Source organism: Oncorhynchus gorbuscha, linkage group LG22 (genome assembly GCF_021184085.1).
Source record: "Oncorhynchus gorbuscha isolate QuinsamMale2020 ecotype Even-year linkage group LG22, OgorEven_v1.0, whole genome shotgun sequence".
Classification (NCBI taxonomy): Eukaryota; Metazoa; Chordata; class Actinopteri; order Salmoniformes; family Salmonidae; genus Oncorhynchus; species Oncorhynchus gorbuscha.
In genome coordinates, this window is record NC_060194.1 from 32800162 (window position 1) to 32822865 (window position 22704).

Consider the following 22704-nt stretch of genomic DNA (forward strand, 5'->3'; position numbering starts at 1 on the left):
GTCGGAATTTACACAAACCGGCAGGATTCTAACATACCATTGGCTTAATACGGCTGTCCATCATATAATGAACGGAATACTGGGCGGGAGACAGTAATAGACGTTGTTAGGTTGAGAAAACAATAAATGCGGCCTAGTTGGGACAATTTGGCTCAGAGGTCCAACACGTTGGATTTTGCTGTCAAACATCCAAACAAACGCGTAACCACCAGTTTACTGAAAGTGTAACTTGAATAAGAAGTAAATATATGTCCTATTACCTGCATAAGGTATATAATAATGGGGAATGTTTTGCTAACCATCCAGGCAATATTACAATTTGACCTCTTATATTTTCAGTCTCTTCAAAAGGTGACCATGTTGACTCAATTATATAACTATTCACTCAAAATTTTAGCTGTGCCCAGACCAGAGATGCAATGCTTATTTTAAAAGGTACTTAATTATATTATTTCTGTACACTAAATCAAAACTGAAATAAACCTTGAGGCTTATGTGGTGATGGTCTCTAGAAGGTACATCCATCAAATACATTATTATTAGCACTGGATTCACTAACAAAATCACTGGCAGCAGAGGAATGTAATGACACCTCACCTCAATTCTTTCAAATGCCCAGTTGTCCATTAACTGCTACCTAATGAGATGCCCTCATCTCACCTTTGCCCCATTATGCTCCAAGTAGATGATTTTCTGTATGGTGCTCTCTATTTAAGTTGAAACTGGGTATTTTCTTGTGTTTTTATTTTCCTGGTACACATAAACTGAACTGGTACATTATAGTAAAAGTGGCCTGCTAAATGAAAGATAGCTTGCCAACAGTTACTGTATTTTTACAGCTCTTGTATCCAGTAACAGATTTTCGGTGTTCCTCCATGGCTTTGGAGACCTCCAAACAGAGGAACAGGTTCACACTCACAGTACACACACACACTCAACATTGCCACCTAGAGGTGATAGTGTGTGTAAACTGTGAGTGTGAACCTGTTCCTCTGTTTGGAGGTCTCCAAAGCCATGTAGGAGCACAGAAAATCAGATACTGGATACTGGAGTTGCAAAAATACAGCAACTTTGCCCAAATGCCATTGTTTTCCAGAAATCCTGGTTGGAATCAGGAAGGAATAACAGGATATCTGTAATCCTCCAACCAGGATTTCTGGAAAACCTGTGCATTTTGGAAAAGAGTTTTGCCACCCTACTTGATACAAATTACATAACATCTTTTAAAATATTTAAGGTACCCCCATGTTTAATAAAAGCACAAATAAACACGTTACATTTAATTTTTGTTACTCATTTTCAAATGTACTCATGTAAAAAGTAGGCTATTGGCCTTGAGTACATTTTTTTAAGCAAAGTAGTAAAGAAAAGTAGATTGTCACGTTTAACAACTAGTAAAGAACACTCAATGTTCTGACAAGTATAATTAAGTAAACATTCACATTTAACAACTAGTATACTATGTTCACATTTAACAACTAGTACATAACTCAATATTCAAAATATATACATACATACATATATATATATATATATACACTGAACAAAAAAATAAATGCAACATGCAACAATTTCAAAGATTTTACTGAGTTACCGTTCATATGAGGATATCAGTCAATTGAAATCAATTCATTTGGCCCTAATCTATGGATTTCACATTACTGGGGAGGAGCACAGCCATGAACATTCTATTAAATGGTAACAGCTCTGTTGGGCATTCCTGCAGTCAGCATGCCAATTGCACGCTCTCTCAAAACCTGCAACATTGTGTTGTGTGACAAAACTGTATATTTTAGAGGCCCTTTATTCTCCCCAGCAAAATGTGCACCTGTGTAATGATTATGCTATTTCATTAACTTATTGATATGCCACACCTGTCAGGTGGCTGGATTATCTTGGCAAAGGAGAATTGCGCACTAACAGGGATGTAAACAAATCTATGCACAAAATTTGAGAGAAATAAGCGTGTTGTGTTTATGGAACATTTCTGGGATTTTATTTCAGCTCAAGAAAAATGGGACCAACACTTTACATGTTGCATTTATATTTTGGTTGAGTATAATAATATGTCACGCAGACAAACATTTTTCAAACATAAATCTCTGTTTAAATCTCAGTGCGCACGGCCTTTGATTACTTTTAAACAGCTTAACAAACACAACCAAGAATACACCTCTAATACATAATCTGTGTGAAAAATCCCATTCCTTTTTCATTCAGGGAATATTTTGTCCTGTGTGCATATTTTGCTGTTGTAACGCAAAAGGAGAACTTGCTCAAACTGATCATCAGTCAGACCATTCCTTTGGGGGGTGAGAATGTTCCCATTATGACTGAAGAGGCGCTCCACAGGAGCACTTGAGGGTAGGATGGTGTTGAATTTGAGGAACAGATTTCTCACTCTTGGGAAGTATTTCAGGCAGCTGAGATTTTTGCTGGTTCCCTCTAGGTACCTCCGGACTTCCTCTTCTGTGTCACTGTTGCCGGTCCCAGGTCCGAAACTGAAGAATTCATCTTCTGACTGCATGTCGTCGCTGCCGATTGGTGCACCATCAGTCAGCTCCATTGGAGTCGCCTCAGCTACTAGCATCAAATGCATGTCTTCTCTCTCAGCTTCTGGTAGCCACCACAAACGAAATTGTGGAGTAGTTGCTGTTGCCATTTTTGCATCCAGACTAGCAAACAGCTGTTTGAAGCGGGAATCTATTGCTTCTAGAACAGGGTTGATTACGTCGAAGAGATAGAGTGTAAGAGTTTTCTTCTCACATAGCTTTTTCTTCAATGTGAGTACCGTTGGTATGACCAGTCCAAGAAAACATTTTTGCTCTCCTTGGAAGAGGTCCAGTGCAAAAGCAAGTGGCTTGAAGACATCTACGTATTCTTTTAAAAATGCTATCTCGTAAGATAGCAGTCTTGGGACCCCCAGGCTGTCACAAACATCCATTAGTTTTGTTTCAGGGAGAGACACCATCTTTTCCACTGCACAGTATTCAGAATTCCAGCGACTCTCACAAGGAGCAGTCAATTTCATTTTCTCTATGTCCTCCACTGCTGCTATAGTCAATGGGGATTGGTGGACTCTGTTCCATACTACAGAACACTTGGCCATTGAGCTGTAGTACACTTGGGCAGTTTCTCCCTGTGATAGAGCTTGCGCTAGGTCATGGGAGGCAATCAGATTCAATGCGTGTGATGCACATTTCTGGTGCGGCAGCAGAAAGAGGTGCATGGCCTCATCTGCTCCATCAAGAATGGTGCCCACGTCTTCAAATTCAACATTGTCATCTTCATCATTTTCATTGTCCCCCTTTGAAAACTCTTTAAAGACTTTGACGAAGTTGCTGCCATTATCAGTGACAGTAGCCTGAAGTTTGTTTTCAATATTGTAGGCCACATGAATCTCGTTTATCTTCGCTGCAATTGTATCAAATGTATGTGCGCCCCGTATTCTGGCACAGGCAAGTGCAGCAGACTTCCTCTCCAGCTCATTCTTCTCAATCCAATGACATGTCATCCCAATGTAGCTTTTGTTGTGGGCTGTCCAGATGTCCGCTGTAGTACACACTGATTGTACACTGTCCAGATTTTCCTTTAGTTTATCCTTCATTTTGGAGAATGCCATCTCAATTCTATTGATAAATGTATTTCGGGTCATGGACATCTTCCCTCCACTTAAACCCTCAATCAGCTTCCTGAACGCAGGCTGTTCCAAGACAGACAGCGATTGGACATCATCCACCATGAAGTTGAAGACCAGGGCGTTCACTTTTGGCTGTGATGTCATTTGATGGACTAGGCTTTCCAGCTTGGATTTCTTGTACTTTGGCTCCTTAGGAGAATCTGAGGTGGTTGGTCCATTTGGTCCATTCATCTCAACTTTAGGGGACTTTAAATACATGCTGGGATGCTTTCTCTGAAATACAAAAATAAAATGCATTAATACAGAAGCATACATATCAGAACATCTGTTATATTTGTAATGCCCAAAATATTTGCCCAACCTATTTATTGAAATATACACAGAGCCCATCCTTGTGCAATTGCTTCTGCAGGTAAAAACACACATACACACTGACCACCAGTAGAATCCCGTTTACCCATATGATATACTTCTCATGCATCTCAAGTCTTAAGTGGCATCCTCGGTCCTCTCCAGCTTTACTTATAGGACGAGACAGGCTATGTGAAACTATCAAGATCCCTTTACTTTCACTCTTTTCTTTCTTTATTTGTATGCAAAACACAATCTTAACCAAGTCACAACATATATCAGTCAGTCAGCAAATGAACAAATGTGATGCTCTTGGACATGGCTACTCTATTGAGAGCAGGGTAGCCTAGTGGTTAGAGTGTTGGACTAGTAACCAAAAGGTTGCAAGTTCAAATCTCCGAGCTGACAAGGTACAAATCTGTCGTTCTGCCCCTGAACAGGCAGTTAACCCACTGTTCCTAGGCCGTCATTGAAAATAAGAATGTGTTCTTAACTGACTTGCCTAGTAAAATAAGATTGAGAAGCGCACCCCTTCCCAAATGTCTTTGTGGTTGCTGTCTTTTTTGTTGTTATTTTTCAGTAGGTGAAAATGACAACGCATTGCAATGCTTAAGAATGTTCGAATTACATTTCCAATATACTTTTTTGTCTGATCGTGTTATTGTATATGGGGGTATGTCGACGCATGAGGGAACCAATGAAATGTCTGTATTATGGGCTGGACGAAATACACCGCCACCCAATCAAAACACAGCGAAGCCTTCATTCTTTATTGGGAAAGAGATGGTAGCAGAGTAGTAGCTAGGCCACAGCTGGTATATAAAGTTGATACGGGCTTTGGTTACATTTTTTTATAAACGATCTGCATTTTTAACACGCTATACAACATGTTAATTGAACGCATTTACTAACCTCTAAATGTTTCTTCAGATTTGATGTCGAGTTCTTGGAGGTAGACAGCATGCGGATTTTGGGTTTGCATAGAACACATTGAACGATTATATTCTTGTCTTTTACTTCCTTGAAAATAAAATGTTGTCGATATCGCCAGACGTGGAACGATGTGGCAAGAGTACCGGTATCCATACTGGTATCCATTTTTAACAATTTATCCGTACAATGTGTTGCATTTAGAGCGAGACAGCAATTTGTGGAAACAGACAAAGCACACTGCGGTAGTCTGATTACGTAACCACGTAATCCGGATTACTTGTAATGCGTTACTACCATTGGTTACTTTCTACCGAAGTAACCCAGCCCCCTGTATGTTTGTGGCTTTGTTCCAAATGGTCTCTTTATTACAGTCGTGTATGATCACAATTTAGGAGATGATATTGATGTTGCACCTGGGTATAATTACTTCCCCAATAGTGAGTTTTTTCTAGAAGGGATACATATTTTGTCAAATATAACTTTTCGTTTTATTTTTTTATTTATCTAGGCAAGTCAAGAGGAACAAATCAGGGAACAGTGGGTTAACTGCCTTGTTTAGGGGCAGAAGGACAGATTTTTTTTACCTTGTCTGCTCATGGATTTGATCCAGCAACCTTTCAGTTACTGGCCCAACACTCTAACCACTAGGCTACCTGCCACCCCAAAGGCTGTAGGTTTAAGAGAATTTATGCAGCAGGTTCAAATCAAATGTTATTTTATTTGTCACATACACATGTTTAGCAGATGTTATTGTGGGTGTAGAAAAATGCTTGTGTTTCTAGCTCTGACAGTGCAGTAATATCTAACAATTCACAAAAATGCATATAATATACACAACCTAAAAGTAAAAGAATGGAATTAAGGAATATATAAATATTAGGATGAACAATGTTGGAGTGGCATAGACTAAAATACAGTAGAATAGAATACAGTATATACATATGAGATGAGTAAAGCAAAAATATGAAAACATTAAAGTGGCCAGTGATGTATATGAGGCAGCAGCCTCCAAAGTGAAGGGTTATGTAACTGGGTGGAAGCCACCTAGTGATGGCTATTTAACAGTCTGATGGCCTTGAGATAGAAGCTGTTTTCAGTCTCTCGGACCCTGCTTTGATGCAACTGTACTGACCTCGCCTTCTGGATGATAGTGGGGTGAACAGGCAGGGTGGTTGTTGTCCTTGATGATCTTTTTGGTCTTCCTGTGACATCGGGTGGTGTAGGTGTCCTGGAGGGCAGGTATTTTTCCCCTGGTGATGCATTGGGCAGACCGCACCATCCTCTGGAGAGCGCTGCGATTGAGGGCGGTGCAGTTGCCATACCAGGCGGTGATACAGCCCGACAGGATACTCTCAACTGTGCATCTGTAAAAGTTTGTGAGGGTTTTAGGTGCCAAGCCACATTTCTTCAGCCTCCTGAGGTTGAAGAGGCGTTGTTGCGCTTTCTTCACCACGTGTGTGTGGGTGGACCATTTCAGATCGTCAGTGATGTGTACGCCGAGGAACTTGAAGCTTTCCACTGCAGTCCCGTCGATGTGAATTGGGGCGTGCTCCCTCTGCTGTTTCCTGAAGTCCACGATCAGCTTCTTTGTTTTGTCGACATTGAGTGAGAGGTTATTTTCCTGGCACCAAACTCCCAGGGCCCTCACCTCCTTTCTGTAGGCTGTCTTGTCATTGGTGGTAATCATGCCTATTACTGTTGTGTTGTCTGCAACTTGATGATTGAGTTGGAGGCGTGTGTGGCCATGCAGTCATGTGTGAACAGGGAGTAAAGGAGGGGGCTGAGCACGCACTGTTGTTGGGCTCCTGTGTTGAGGATCAGCGAAGTGGAGGTGTTGTTCCCTACCTTCACCACCTGGGGGAGACCCGTAAGGAAGTCCTGGACCCAGTTGCACAGTGCGGGGTTCAGACCCAGGGCCCCAATCTTAATGATGAGCTTGGAGGGTAGCTAAAGAGTTAGTAGAATAATTAGGGTTAGCTAAAAGGCACACATTTTGGGGGGGACAAAAACTGTATGACTCAATAGTCTGTCTCCAATGACATTTCAAAGCAGGTATGGGCAACTCCAGTCCTCAGGGGCCTGATTGGTGTCACTCTTTTGCCCCAGCCCTAGCTAACACACCTGATTCCAATAATCAACTAATCATAATCTTCACTTTAGAATGCAATTACTTTAATATGCTGCGTTTGGTAAGGATGAGGAAAAAGTGTGACATCTCTCCAGCCCTGACGACTGGAGTTTCCCGTCCCTGTTTTAAACTTTTGAAAATTGTCCAAAATAACTCAATGAATTTGATTACTTTAAACATCTTTTTCAGGACCGCTGGACTGATTGGCACCAAATTTGGTATCCATCATCTCTCTCCCTATGTCTTTAAACACAACATTTTCCATGATTTTAACTCAAACTATATGGCTACATTGAGCCAATGAGCTTGCATTAATGTTTTTTCATGTCCAACAGTGCCACCATGCGGCATAACTGAACCATACTTTACAGGTTAGCTAGACTCGTATCCCTGAGCATGTGTTCCAATGTAATCACTGAATCGAACAGATTAAGGTATGTAAACATGTGCCCTTTATAGTGCCACTGTGTGGTTGATGTGCTTAAATATGTTGAGTCTTCACAGTGTTTGGAACATGTGTACCAAGTTGTTACAATATGAATATCCTTGACTGATTTATATGCAATTATGTGCCAGACCACGCCCATGTGAATGCTTACTGGTCAATAGCGGCCATGTTGTCTTAGGTACTAGTCTGGAAAATGTTGTGTTGGGAGAACTTTGTACATAGATGCCACATATGAAGTTACATACAGATTGGTCATTCGGTGCCAGAGGAGAAGCTTTTTAAGTATTTTTCACAAAATAAAAATGGCGGAAAATCCATCATGGCAACTGTACTGACAGACCGTTATGGGTCCTTGAGGCAAATTTGTTCATTTTGAGGAGCGGGACCTACGTACCGAATTTCATGACTAGGTCAAACGGGGTCATCAGCACACATTTTAAATGGCTTTTACAGATTTGATGTTTTTACAAAGAAAGTACTTTTATTCATGGTTGTTTTCATTGATTTTAACAACATGTACTTTAACAAATTTAAATGTAACTGTCAAATGCTGTGTTTTATGCTTTGTTGCCGTTTTTATGTGTGTAAATGATGTAAAAAATGTATGAGCTGTTTTTAAAGGAATTGTGTCAATAAAACATTTCCAAAAGAAAAAAAGGGTCAAAGGTTGCATGTTAAATCGATTGTTATAGCACCACCATGTGGCCGATTGGCAAGACATTGCAGGGGAGGGTGTGGCCCTTGGACTTTTACCATCATACCAGGTTGCATCCTCCTAGGCCTTATAATCTCACAGGAATTTACATTTTAATTTGGCTTTACAGAAGTAGAGAAATATTAATTAATGCTGCAAGCTCCGTTGCCGGGGTTCAGCTGTGCATCCACTGTGCCACCATCAGGAAAATGTTTACGGATTTCCCTATGACAAGTTACTTCTGTACTATTTATCACACTTGACAAATATCAGAACTCAAAATCAAACTGATCATGCAATATAATATGCTTTTGAGGTATTTTGGAACATTTTCAATGATATTGAGGACCGCTGGACTGATCAGCATCAAATTTGGTACATAGCATTTACAGCATGTACCCATGTTTTTAAACGCAACATTTTCCAAGACTCTAGCTCAAACAATATGGCCACTATGAGCAAAGAGCTTGAAACCAAACTAAACCATGCATTAGAGGTTAGCATGTCCCTGAGCTTGTGTGCTAAATTTCATCACTCGGTCAAACAGATCAAGTGATATAAACATGTGCCAATTATAGCGCCACTGTGGGGTTGATCTGAATGTGCTTGCATAGGTTGAGTATAGTCTGGAAAAATGTTGCTTTCAGAGACCTTGGCCAATGCATGACATGTATCAAGTTACTTTTAGATTGGTCATTCGGTGCCAGAGTAGTAGAATTTTAAGTGCTCTTCACAAAATTCTAAATGGCAGGAAATACAACATGGCAGACGTTATGGGTCCTTGAGGAAAAGGTGTTTCTTGTGAGGAAAGAGACCTATGTACTGAATTTCATGACCGTAGGTCACGTTGTGAGGGGCGTGAGCTTCCAAAGTTTGTATTTTAATCGCTTGTTATAGTGCCACCATCTGGCCAATTGGCGTGGGACTGCAAGAGAGGGTGTGGCACACGGGACTTTACCATCATGTTAAGTTGCACCTTTGTAGGCATTACCATCTCACGGAAGTATACATTATAATAATGAACTGGAATAATAAAAATAGGTCTTTAGCATCCTATGCTTGCTGAACCCCTAATAATAATAATAATAAACGCTAACAAATACAATAGGGTTTCACCAGCTTAGCTGCTGAACCCCTAACTAGGGAAGCGTGACTGACTAGTTGTGACAGCACACCACACTCAATCCACAGGAGTCCGGCTAGGACGTGCTTGTGTCCTCGCCAAAGACTCCATCTGTTTGTGCATGACTGTTAGCCCTATGAGGAGTATCCGTTATTCACTATGCTAATGCTCTCCACACTTGCCAATGCCCTGCCACCATGCCAACTCTGGTGGTGAGAGCTATATTTACAAACAGCTGTCATGATATTGGTTCAATGAAGAACACAAGAGTGAATATTGATACTCTATAACCTAATGTAACATGCATAAAACAAAAATAATAATCTAATTCACATAGTACTTCGAAAGACTTCTAAAGAGCTAATGTAAATATTAATTTTAATGACTTTTTAAAATCTTCATAAGAAGTATGCACTCTGCAAAACACATACATGCCAATAGGGAATATAATCCTTACAAGAAAAACAGGTTAAATAAAACAGGAAACCATGGGGCTGGCCAGATTGACAGGTAAAAATACCAGAGATCCAAATGTCAATCGAATGTTGTATTCAGGTCTTGCCATGTTTTAAGGGCTACAGGATTTACTTACCTTATTACTTTTAAAAGTGAAAATGAAAAAGATACAAATTGATTGCAGATACTGCTCATCATCAACTCTGGTATCTGAACAAAAAGTCTCAATCCTCCATCCTACAGGACAAGTTACACAAACTGGACACGGCATGAGACAATTCACATACCCACAGCTGTCAATGTTCATTACGTCTTTCTGTTTCGCTCTATCTATAACTGCCTCTCTTAGACGTGAAATCCTATCTCAGTCGCACAGTCTTCCCACCGTATCGCTCTTTCACTCCATATTTCCCTCTGTCCTCCTCTCCCTCCTGCTGACTGTCTCCCTATAAGGGAAAAAACCAAGAAGCCGGAGGAGGTGTAATACTTCCAGCCACCCATTAGGTTTCCCCTCTTCAGTTTGAGGTAGGTCTTGTCTCCCCTCTCCATGATCACCAGGCCTGCGTTGGTGGCTGCTTCCCACGTCACATTCTGGTCCCCAGTGAAGGCTGAGATCATTGGCCACCCATTCACCATCAAACTAACCTGGGGAAGAAGAACCACAGAGTCTCAATGCCAAATAACTAACCATATGTGAGACATGTGTGATTGCTACATATGATGTATGCATGGAGTGTATCTCACTTGGATAGTTTGTTATAGGCCTTCACAACATGGCAGTTAAAGCTGTAGACTCCCCTCCTGGGGGCTAGGAAGACACTGCTCTCCTGGTCAAAGTGATTTCCCACATTTACCAGGATCTGAGGTAAGAAGAGAAAGGGAGAGAATTAATACAGGAGAATAAGAGAGATGGGGAGTGGTGGTATAGAAATCACCCTGAAGAAGGCACAGTGATGCCGAAATGTTGGTGATTTACCCAATAATTTACTGGGAGTTTATAAACTCAGCAAAAAAAGAAACGTCCCCTCACTGTCAACTGCGTTTATTTTCAGCAAACTTAACATGTGTAAATATTTGTATGAACATAACAAGATTCAACAATTGAGACTTAAACTGAACAAGTTCCACAGACATGTGACTAACATAAATTGAATAATGTGTCCCTGAACAAAGGGGGGTCAAAATTAAAAGTAACAGCCAGTATCTGATGTGGCCACCAGCTGCATTAAGTACTGCAGTGCATCTCCTCCTCATGAACTGCACCAGATTTGCCAGTTCTTGCTGTGAGATGTTACCCCACTCTTCCACCAAGGCACCTGCAAGTTACCGGATATGTCTGGGGGGGAATGGCCCTAGCCCTCACCCTCCGATACAACAGGTCCCAGGCGTGCTCAATGGGATTGAGATCCGGGCTCTTCGCTGGCCATGGCAGAACACTGACATTCCTGTCTTGCAGGAAATCCTGCACAGAACGAGCAGTATGGCTGGTGGCATTGTCGTGCTGGAGGGTCTTGTCAGGATGAGCCTGCAGATAGGGTACCACGAGGGAGGAAGATGTCTTCCTGTAACACACAGCATTGAGATTGCCTGCAATGACAACAAGCTCCGTCTGCAAATGCTGTGACACACCGCCCCAGACCATGACGGACCCTCCACTTCCAAATCGATCCTGCTCCAGAGTACAAGCCTCGGTGTAACGCTCATTCCTTCGACGATAAACCATCACCCCTGGTGAGACAAAACCGTGACTTGTCAGTGAAGAGCACTTTTTGCCAGTCCTGTCTGGTCCAGCGACGGTGGGTTTGTGCCCATAGGCGACATTGTTGCCGGTGATGTCTGGTGAGGACCTGCCTTACAACAGGCCTACAAGCCCTCAGTCCAGCCTCTCTCGGCCTATTGCGGACAGTCTGAGCACTGATGGAGGGATTGTGCGTTCCTGGTGTAACTCGGGCAGTTGTTGTTGCCATCCTGTACCTGTCCCGCAGGTGTGATGTTCGGATGTACCAATCCTGTGCAGGTGTTGTTCACGTGGTCTGCCACTGTGAGGATGATCAGCTGTCCGTCCTGTCTCCCTGTAGCGCTGTCTTAGGAGTCTCACAGTACGAACATTGCAATTTATTTTCTTGGCCACATCTGCAGTCCTCATACCTCCTTGCAGCATGCCTAAGGGACCTTCACGCGGATGAGCAGGAACCCTGGGTCTGTAGAAAGGTCTCTTTAGTGTCCTAAGTTTTCATAACTGTGACCTTAATTGCCTACAGTTTGTAAGCCGTTAGTGTCTTAACGAACGTTCTACAGGTGTTCATTAATTGTTTATGGTTCATTGAACAAGCATGGGAAACAGTGTTTAAACCCTTTACAATGAAGATCTGTGAAGTTATTTGGATTTTTACAAATTATCTTTGAAAGACAGGGTCCTGAAAAAGATGTTTCCTTTTCCTGAGTTTATATAGTGTGCGACTCTTTATTTTATAGCTTATAGTTTATTCGCCGTTAGTCAGCACCTCTACATACAATAATTGTATCTGGGTGTGCGCCAGCTCGTTTTTTATAAGGTATAGAAATCAATCATTTATCAATGATCAATCAAAGAGAAATCAATCAACATCCAAAGGGAATTAATTAATCAGAACGCATGAGTCAACTTCACCTGCTGATGTGATACTTTATATGGTCAATGTTTCTTTGCATTTGTTCACCTGGTCGAAGTAGATGATCATGGTGGGGTTGCTCATGGTTGGTCTGGCGGGTGGCAGAGAAGGCCACCCGGCCCGTGCCTGAGCGTACTGACATGCCCAGGGCATTTCCCGCTGGCTCAGAGTTGGGAGTGGAGTCACAGATTACCAAACACTTCCCTTCTAGGACGATAGGCTCTGTGTCATTCTGGGCCTGAGCCCCTAGAGGCCCCCATAGGAGCAGCAGCACTAGAGGAACTGTGGGCTCGAAGTTGGAAGGATGAACCAGCCTGGGATACATGCTTTTAATTGGCTGTTTTGAATGTAAATCTGTGATTGATTCAATTATGGAGGAATGTTACGTAGAGACATAGATACACATGCTCAAGCAAAAGAGGTGTACGACTTATAAATCAATAGATATTCTGTCCTTTGCTGGTTGAACTTGGTCCTCAATTGGTTGAACTTGGTCGAACACCCTGATCTAAGACAGCAGTCTCTTATCCCACTTAGTGTAGACCCTATGTAGGAATTCTCCCAGTAATAAAAACAGAGGTGAGTCAACAGGTAGGACTGACAACCAGGAGGTTTTGTGGTTATTAGTGTTCAGCAGCAGGAGCCAAATTCAGAACACATGCAGTCGCTTGCTCTATTTCCCACCCACACTGTCTGTCTGTCCTTCCCTTCCTCTCTCTCTCACTCACTCAGTTCTCACCGATGTCTCTCCTGTGGATTATGTGCTTGTTTGCAACTGTGGCAGTAGGGGGCAGGATGGCAAGGACAAATAGACATTTGGGTGTGTTCCAATCTACTTCATCATTGCACAAGACCTGAGGGAGAGAATGAAAAAGGGAGGGAGGGATAAATTGAGAAAGGTAAAGATAGGGCACCTGTGAGGAATCTTGGCATTGGCTACCAGAAAAGCTTATGAAGAGGTGGATGAAGAGGAGAATATTGTTAGTGGGGGAGCAGGGAAGGATGTACAATCCAGGAGATAGTGAGAAAGAAAGAGGGAGTGAGGGAGCAACTCCCTCCTGATGTTCAACATGCCCCCCTCCTCTCACCCACCGTGTCTCTGTCCTTCGCTTTCATTTACTCAATTCCTCAGGTGTTTCTTTTCACAACTAAATATGGTTACTGTATATCACACAGAGAAGATGGCACTTAATCCAGTATTGATAGTATACATAGAGGTAAATGCCCAAATAAAGGAAACACTTGAGTAAATGAGGAATTCAAAGTATTATTGAAAGCAGGTGCTTCCACACAGGTGTGGAATTAACATCCCATCATGCGTAGGGTCATGTATAAAAATGCTGGGCAGGACCAGGTGCCCATTATTTTGGCTATCATGGCGAGAAGAGATCTCAAGTGACTTTGAAAGAGGGGTGATTGTTGGTGCACGTTTTGCAGTGGCTTTAGTGACGAAGGCTGCTTAACTTGCTGATGTTTCACGATATGCCTTGGACGTCTCAGTCACACAATCTTATGGGAGTGTTACAGGAGATTCTGGAGCAGCCCCTGAGACAGCTTTTTCCACCATCAACAAAACACCAAAAGGCAAAAGGCACGTGTTGGCAACTCATCGTAGCCCAACGCCCTATTAAGACACTAAATTGGTGTTTCCTTTATTTTGGCAGTTACACGTAGAACAACATTTTAGATTTTATACTCTGTTTATGTGATTCCCTTTCCTAAAATAATCTCTCTACATTTTGTAAATTCAAGTGTAAAAAGACACAGACATCTCTGATGGTCACACTCTGACTTTAGTGATTAACCTGGTTATAAACAACATTTTAAAACAACCTTACACTCGCTCTTCAAACACCCACGAACTCCCTCACACGGACCCAACATGGTATGTTTCAGAGTTGGTCCCCAATATTCAATAAACAGTCAGAAGATGAACAGTTTTCCTGAATGATCCGAGATTTTAAACACAAGCAATGTAGGGATTTGCAAAACTAGGCATTTATTCACTGAGTACTGTAATACAATCCTGGATTTATCCTAGGTTTATGTTAATAATAAAAAAAGAGATGATGATATCACCTGTTTCAGTTTGAAAGGTGTCCTCCTTGCTTTCCATATCAGTTGAAGTCAATCATTTGTCCTTAGAGATGGAGTGATAGCAACACATTCTTCGTAACATCTCTCTTCTCTGTTCTCCCATTCTACAGTATCAGACACCTCCCTTGAAAATAGCCATGCCAGAGGACCCACGGCTCTCTCTCGCACTCTCACTCGTTTTTTTCTCTAAAAATGAAAAGTGCCAGTGAAAGTATTGCATCTGAGATGTTTCAATATTGAAGGTTATTTTGTTGAAGGTCATACCTTGAAGATGGTCAAGTGAATACTTTTCAATATAATAGACTATGTAAAAGGAGTGTACAAAACATTAGGAACACATGCTCTTTTCATGACATAGCCTTCACTTAGATTCACCTGCTCAGTCTATGATCCATTATTGCTGTCACTTCGAACAGTGTAGACGAAAAGGAGGAGACAGGATAAAGAAGGATTTGTAAGCCTTGAGACAATTGAGACATGGATTGTGTATATGTGCCATTCAAAGTGTGAATCAGCAATACAAAATATTTAAGTGCCTTTGAACAGGGTATGGTAATAGGTGCAACAGTTTGTGTGACAAGAACTGCAACCCTGCTGGGGTTTTCACACTGCTGGGTTTTTCAGTTTCCTGTGTGTAGGAAAAATGGTCCACCACCCAAAGGACATCTAGCAAAACATGACAACTGTGGGAAGCATTGGAGTCAACATGGGCCAGCATCCCTGTGGAATGCTTTCGACTCCTTGTAGGGTCCATGCCAGACAAATTGAGGCTGTTCTGAAGGGACAAAAGGGGGTGAAACTCAATATTAGGAAGGTGTTCATGATGTTTTGTACACTCAGTGTAATTTAACTTTTGTGAAAGCTTCTAATGCCTAATGATTTTTTAATCTATATTACAATATGGTTCAGTCCACATACCTTCCACCTTTTCTTAACAACATCATTTATGGTATTTAGCTTGGTACATGGGTGCCACAGAACACATTGATTATTGTATGCATAAAAAAAATTGTCTAAACAAACTCGTGAAAGGAAATGGGACCCCATAGCTGTTACATCACAATAATCTAGAACTATCAACTGAATGTGTACTTTTCTAATTCTTTAAGAATATTGTCCTGTAGTTTGGATGTATTTGATCAAAAAACCCTCTGCCTTGGGTCCAAGTTACTTGGGTCTTTCAAATTCCCCTAAACTGTGACAAAATTAAGACATACACATCCATTCCTTACTGATTCAAAGTCATAGTTCACATTATTTCAAGTCCTGAGTGCTGTAAGAATGTAGTCTTACAATTATTCATGCTCACACAAGCTGTTTTGTTCATAGTCCAATCCCTCATGAGATCCTGGGAGATGTTCCAGAAAGAAACCTCCCACAAAGTCTCCATCACTGAGGCCCACCCCAAAGGTGTCCCAGCTATAGAAATATAATTTTTATTCTCTGGTCTCGAATGATCCCTCACACGCTCACTATAGAGATTCTGCTGTGGAGTTCAGCCTTGTAGAGGCCAAAGCCTAGGCACACAGGCTGGTTGAAGGAGGTACTGAAGGTGTGCAAGTGAGTCAGGGTGTTGGAAGGCCCCACCTCTGAGAATGTGATTGTGCCTATGCCATAATCCAGGGCCACACCCACACGGTTGCCTGACATCCGGCTGGAAAGGCGGGTCTTCCTGCGGTTGTGCCAGGCAGCCAGCTTCCTGTCGTGCTGCTGCGTCAGGCTCCAAGACATCTGCAAGTCAAAACCTCATCCATCATCTTGCAGTTAATAGAGAAACCAACCAATCTCTTGTAATGTCAGTTGTATTTAAATAGACCAATTAAATTCCTCAATCAGTTTACAAAGAAATTCAAAAAGGCTTGGCTACCACCATCAAATAAACTAATATCTAATACTACTCTTTTTACCACAACTGTTCCTATTATTAAAGACCATATGTAGAAGATGGGTGATGATAATATACCTTGTTATTCCCAAAGGCAGTGCCCTCCTTCCCTTTCCGCCCGATGCTCCGGTAGGACACCGCAATGTCCCAGAAGCCCTCTGCCTCCAGCTCCCAGTAATGGGTTCCTGAGGAGAAGGTCTGGACGGTCAGGACTTGAGCCCAGTGGTCAAAGCGGTCAGGGTGAGTGGCACACGGAAGGCGCTGTTTGACCCGCATGGCTGACCGCAGGCCATCCGAAATGCTCAGGAGAGGATGGGCAGAGTTAGTGTCCAGAGTCAACGGACTTGTTACTATGGAAATAGAGAAACAGACATACAGTGCATTCGAAAAAATATTTAGACCCCTTGACTTTTTCCACGTTAAATAGTTTTTCTTCATCAATGAACACACAATACCCCATAATGACAAAGCGAAAACAGGTTTAGAAATTCTAGCAAATGTATTAAAAATAAAAATAACAAATTCCTTATTTACAAGTATTTAGACCCTTTGCTAGAAGACTCGAAATTGAGCTGAGGTGCCTCCTGTTTCCATTTGATCATCCTTGAGATGTTTCTACAACTTGGGAGTCCACCTGCGGTAAATTTAATTGATGGGACATGATTTGGAAAGACACACACCTGTCTATATAAAGGTCCCAAAGTTGACAATGCTTTTCAGAGCAAAAACCAAGCCATGAGGTCAAAGGAATTGTCCATAGAGCTCAGAGACAGGATTGTGTAGAGGCACAGATCTCAAAGCGTACCAAAAACATTCTCTGCAGCATTGAAAGTCCCCAGCTTGAAGTGTCATACCAAAGAAGATTCAAGGCTGTAATCACTACCAAAGGGGCTTCAACAAAGTACTGAGTAAAGGGTCTGAATACTTATGTAAATTTGATCTTTCCGGGGGGAGGAAAGAAATTTGAAATACCTGTCTTTGCTCTGTCATTATGGGGTATTGTGTGTAGAGGATAAAACACTATTTGATCCATTTTAAAATGTGGAAAAAGTAAACGGGACTGAATACTTTCAGAATGCACTGTACGAAGCAGAGGGAAACAAATATATGAATGAATAAACATCCGGAATTCCTCCCATCTCAAATATATGGGTTGAAGGTTTGGCCTGTGCACTCACAGAGCTCCCTCTTGAGTTCAGTGAGACAGCGCAGTGTCTCGGTGATGAACTCTCTGTACTTGCTCTCAATATCCTCCATAATATACTTCCTGTCCAGGCTGAGGGAGTCAGGAGTGAACAAGGGACAGTTCAGGTCCACAAGCAGCCTGTTACACATAGCACAGCAGGTTAGACATAAATCATATTATACTCAAACACACGAACAAACAAACGCACACAATATCATACTAATGAAGGTCTATTTTTTATTTACCTTGAGTCATCAGATTGAAATGCCTGTGGACAGAACAAAAGAACAGGAGTCAAGGACTGTTGTAAGACTTAAAATTCACTGTTATAAGACAATAACACAAAACTGTTAAAGGGATAGTTTGGGATTTTGGCAATGAAGACTTATCTACTTCTCCAGAGTCTCCGGGGTTAGTAGATAAAGGGCCTCATTGTCAAAATCCTTAACTATTCCTTTTATAAAGTTAATCAAATTTTCCATCAAGAAAATAGACATTCATTGACGGTAATGAATTGAAGCACAAAGCCTTTAATGCCATCGTACAAATCCTGCACAAATGGCCCAGTGAATCTCCCCCAGATGGACAGGGAGGTAAACAGATTAGTTGAAATCCTCCGTTATGTAGTATACAACAGATGCTGTCTCCTAAATAAATACAGTAGGTGGTTAAAACATTGCTGTACAGTACAAAGGTGAATGTTGAGATTTAGAATGATTACCAGAATAGTGACGTACTGTATGGAATCTGGTGGTTTGAGATGATGGCTTTGATCTATTTGGTTTGTTGGTTTATTCAAAGGTTGTGTCTAACACACAGAGAATAACTGCCTGAAATGGTTACTGTGAGGTTGGATATGTATTGCCATATTGCAAAACTGACTCTGGAGTAGTCACACATAATCCCATGGAACATGTCCCAAAAGTAGGGGTGTTAACTCCACTAGCCTGGCTGAATTCCCAAACTGGCTCCTCTTACTACCATGGTCCCCAAATCATCCCCAGATACCAATTGGCTCCTTCAAACCATCTCCCCTCTCTGGTCATATTGGTAACTGGTAAAGGGGTTATTAATAAACATTTCACCCAGATGAGCAGGAAGGGGTCTGTCTCCTCCAGCAAGGAGCCCAGGTAGTGGTGGATGTCCCGGGTCTGGCTCAGGTCCTCTCGAACCCTGCTGCAGTTGTTCTGGAGGCGATCCACAGCCTGCTGCCTCTCTTTCCTGGTGCTCTCCCTCAGGGCCAGCACCAGCCTCTCCACCTGCAGCTGCAGGGCTATACCCATACGCTCCACCTGGGAGTCATCTGCCACAGACAAGTCCTGCAGGCGGACAACAACCACCACCACCACCAAAGACTAAGGTCATAACAAGACCCAACATCAGGGCAGAATAGAAGGCCGGATAGACTAACATAGGCACAAACAGTAAATTGATGGACTGCTATAAGCATACAGAGTGTGGTTACTTACTGTTATAGTGCGGTCAGTGTTCCAGTGCTCTTGGAGGATCTGTTCACCTTTATTCAGCTTCTCATCTGCTTTCTGGAGAAGGCTCTGGAGGATGACCTATGGAAACATACACACAGATTTAGAACTGTTAAAGCCACAATATAACACCAGCTGTAAGGAACTACATCGCTAACTGACCTTCAGGTCCTCCTCCACCTTCCTCAGTCCTTTAACCCGGTGCTGTGTGTGGCCACCCTCCAATAAACAGTCTGCACACACGTACACCCGCTCGTCTGCACAGTAGTAGCGGAACATCTCCTCATGGGCAGGACACCTGCGGTGGGACAGGTCTCCCAGAGGTTCCACTAGCAGGTGTGTCTTGAAGGCGGGCCGCTCCAGGTGGGGCTTCAGGTGCTCGGCACACAGAGACACCTCACAGCGCAGACAGGTCTTCACCGCCGCAGCGTTCCCAGACTGGTCTCCATCCTCCACAGGGGGGCAGCAGTCACACGCCACAACCCCCTGTTCCTCCTGACACTGTGCGCAGGTGAAGCGACCCCTGATCCCCGCCTCCCCGTGGCCCCAGGCGTCTCGCACACATGCTGGGCAGAAGCTGTGGCCGCACGGCAAGGGCTGGGCCTGGCTGAAGACGTCGCGGCACACCGAACACGTCAACTCCTCCTCCAGGGACGCCATGACAACCGTTTTGTCAACAGGAACACAAAAAGGAAAAGGCACCTTTGTAAACAAAAACATCAATGTCAACATTTGTGTCAAGTTGTCAAAAATAATGAGCAGTTGAAATCATCTTAATTCCCAACATTTTATTTTCAAGCCACAGTTGCCACATGATGACCGTTATAAGCGGTGAGTCTTTTAAAAAAGGAGCTATCTAGAACCCTAGTGTTTTTGGCTGTCCCCATACTCAAGCATTTATCATTCAAAATAAACAAACAAAACACAGCCAAAGAACCCCTTCGGAATCCTTTTTTCTAAAGAGTGTTCACACCAAAGTCACTTATGTAAAAACTAATACTAGGAATTAGGAACAGGGCCTGTTCAGTCTATGTGTAGTCCTCTACACCGGCCTCTTTATCTGCCTACTAATCAACCATTAAATCTGTTTATAAGGTCTTCGGCCATTGTCCTCAACTGTTAGAACACCTCAAGATCTCCCACCGATCGTTGCAGCTGTACATAGTCTATCGATAAATAGCCCACCCAATTTTACCTACCTCATCCCCATACTGTTTATATTTATTTACTTTTCTGCTCTTTTACACACCAGCATCTCTACCTGTACATGACCATCTGATTATGTATCACTCCAGTGTTAATCTGCAAAATTGTAATTATTCACCTACCTCCTCATGCCTTTTGCACACAATGTATATAGACTTTTTTTCTACTGTGTTATTGACTTGTTAATTGTTTACTCCATGTGCAACTCTGTTGTCTGTTCACATTGCTATGCTTTATCTTGGCCAGGTCGCAGTTGTAAATGAGAACTTGTTCTCAACTAGCCTACCTGGTTAAATAAAGGTTAAATAAAAAAAACAATTATCTTTGGTGGCAGACAGGTCTGTTAATTCTGTATCGAACTGGTATAACCCGTATCACTGAGTTTATTCTCATCCTATGGAGTTGTAACACTGACCTGATGCTCATCCCAATCCCTGTCTGTCGCAATGGAGGGATCAAGGGATCATCCTCCCTGCCCGCCTGCTTGCCTAAAAAATGTAACTGAGATACCAATTCTGGGTATACAGCCTGAAACAAACCACTCCAGAAACATGGAAAGTTTCCTTACAAGCCAGAATGCTGAATAACATTTAATTTGATTTTACTCTACTGGTTGTCTGTGCAGTTGGTCCTTCAGTGGGTCATTTTTGTTAGACCAAATATCCCCAGGAAAGTATTATTTACCCGACTTTTTAGAGTGCTGGTACTGGCATTGAAATGTATATCACCCGGCACATGCTTAAAACCACGTAAACACCTGCAAGACTTTCGTTAGTATGCATGCATGTACTTTCGTCTTGTGCACGTGCCGTAGGTCGTGAGCAAACAAATCTTCATTGCCACACAGAGACCCGCATTTTGAAGTAGGTTTAATAATACTTCCTGTGGATATTTTGTCTCAAATATCGACCCACTGAAGGACCAACCCCATGGATAATCGGTCAATTCAAATATAATTGTATTCAACATTCGTGACAGACATGGGACGTTTACTTTAAAAAAATATATATGTAAATGTGTGTGGCAATCTACTCACAATGGAAGGCATCGCCACAATCGGGACTACCGGCCTGCCTATGTGATCCTGCTTTCCGGTTTACGACTGTCCTATACACATTCTGATGAAACTCTTCGTTCTTTCTTCTGATTGTTCAGTATAGATTGCCCCTACCTGTTTGTGTCCCAAGGCTGTCAGAGTGTGGCCATCGTTAGGTGTTTTCCTGTCAATGTGTGTAGAAACCGGCTAATCCCATACCTATGTCTGTTTAAGCAGAGGGACTGACCTCTTGAGAGCACAGAGTCACATGACCAACTCAGAGAGCGAGTTTCCATCTCAAGTCTCTAAGGAGGCTTCCTCTTCTCATCTCCTTTCCTGCATCTGCAGCGCTATGAAGTAAACGTAGATAATTGGGTAATATTCGGTAGATACCTTGATCAATGAGATTCCAGCCTATTTTCACCCACTCAAAAAAAACTGCCAAAAGTTTGTTGAATTCCCAATGTGTCATCGCTATGCTTTCAACCATCTAAAAGCATAACCAAATTCCAATGGAAAATGTCAGATAACACATTTAGGTTACTGTTTTTTTTATATATTTTTTTTATCTGGCATTGATTTTCCATTAGAATTAAGTTATATCAGATATTTTGCTTATTTTTAGAACAAGCTAATGTGTTATCACTATGCTTAATCTAAAACCACAACCAAATGACCTGGATTGCAATTGAGATTACATTGAAGTAAATACATGCTGCAAGTGATCAATGACGTTTTGAGATTCTGTGCAGATTATTATAGCAATTGTGAAGATTTCCAGAACATGCACACTTTCTATGGTTACATAAGAATACATTTATTGTTACATTAAGCTCAAAATGTGGCAATGGATGTCTTACTAATTTTAAGAAAGAAGAATTCAGGACAAAATATTTTTGAGATCTGGGATGTGAAAACTTTGATGCTCAATAATTCAGAACTATGCTTTGCGCAGATAGAACCTTATAGTCCCATAGTCCCTAAAATGTGTTAATAGGCTATTTACAGTATTGCAAAAGTGATATTGAATTGTGTTTGGTTGTCAACACTACCAAATATCAACATTTGAAGGAGATGTTTCTGCTGCTTGGATAGCTCCATCTGTGCCACTGAGTCTGGCTTTAATTCCAGTTTGTCTGCAAATTAATAATTGATATGTTGCATTCATGTCTCCATTTCAACCAAAAATCTAGGTCAAAGAATAGGACTAAATTAAATCAAATTTTAAATGTCCTTTAAATACAGTTTGATTTAATCCTATTCTTTCATTTAGATTTATTTTTTGAGGTGGAGACGTGAAACCAACATATTTATTAACTTGTAGATTCCATTTGAAATCAACCAAAGCTTGAAACCCTTGGCCTAAATGTATTGTATATTTTTAGT

General features: G+C 41.9%; 2 protein-coding genes and 1 pseudogene across 5 annotated transcripts; all 3 read right to left on the reverse strand.

Moving 5' to 3' along the window:
• Positions 1-1221: 1221 nt before the first annotated feature.
• Positions 1222-5196, reverse strand: zgc:161969 (uncharacterized protein LOC569044 homolog). Its single transcript, XM_046321717.1, has 2 exons — positions 4904-5196; positions 1222-3913 (listed from the first exon to the last, which is right to left on the reverse strand). The coding sequence occupies exons 1-2, from the start codon at positions 5087-5089 to the stop codon at positions 2213-2215; spliced, it is 1887 nt and encodes a 628-aa protein (XP_046177673.1). The 5' UTR covers positions 5090-5196; the 3' UTR covers positions 1222-2212.
• Positions 5197-6769: 1573 nt separating this feature from the next.
• On the reverse strand, positions 6770-12749 carry LOC124010160 (annotated as a pseudogene).
• A 1651-nt stretch (positions 12750-14400) lies between these two features.
• On the reverse strand, positions 14401-21657 carry LOC124010159 (E3 ubiquitin/ISG15 ligase TRIM25-like). 4 transcript variants are annotated; one of them, XM_046322542.1, is made up of 9 exons: positions 21319-21429; positions 20698-20823; positions 19239-19778; positions 19062-19157; positions 18678-18911; positions 17838-17860; positions 17585-17730; positions 16485-16756; positions 14401-16252 (listed from the first exon to the last, which is right to left on the reverse strand). In XM_046322542.1, the coding sequence occupies exons 3-9, from the start codon at positions 19734-19736 to the stop codon at positions 15983-15985; spliced, it is 1539 nt and encodes a 512-aa protein (XP_046178498.1). In that variant the 5' UTR covers positions 19737-19778; positions 20698-20823; positions 21319-21429; the 3' UTR covers positions 14401-15982. The 4 variants fall into 4 exon arrangements, with proteins under 4 accessions (XP_046178498.1, XP_046178499.1, XP_046178497.1 ...); XM_046322543.1 differs by lacking the exons at positions 20698-20823; positions 21319-21429 and adding an exon at positions 21566-21657; XM_046322541.1 differs by lacking the exons at positions 20698-20823; positions 21319-21429 and adding an exon at positions 21454-21587.
• Positions 21658-22704: the final 1047 nt, after the last annotated feature.

What these genes read in the sequence shown, in the direction of transcription:
- LOC124010159 (XM_046322540.1), bottom strand. An exon ending in ACACTGACCGCACTATAACA is followed by an intron (nt 18,912 to 19,061) that starts GTAAGTAACCAC and finishes GTCCGCCTGCAG; the next exon opens with GACTTGTCTGTGGCAGATGA. An exon ending in TTTCAATCTGATGACTCAAG is followed by an intron (nt 17,731 to 17,837) that starts GTAAATAAAAAA and finishes TATGTGTAACAG; the next exon opens with GCTGCTTGTGGACCTGAACT.
- zgc:161969 (XM_046321717.1), bottom strand. Translation starts at nt 5,089, where the DNA reads ATGGATACCAGTATGGATACCGGTACTCTTGCCACATCGTTCCACGTC. An exon ending in ATCTGAAGAAACATTTAGAG is followed by an intron (nt 3,914 to 4,903) that starts GTTAGTAAATGC and finishes TTTGTATTTCAG; the next exon opens with AGAAAGCATCCCAGCATGTA.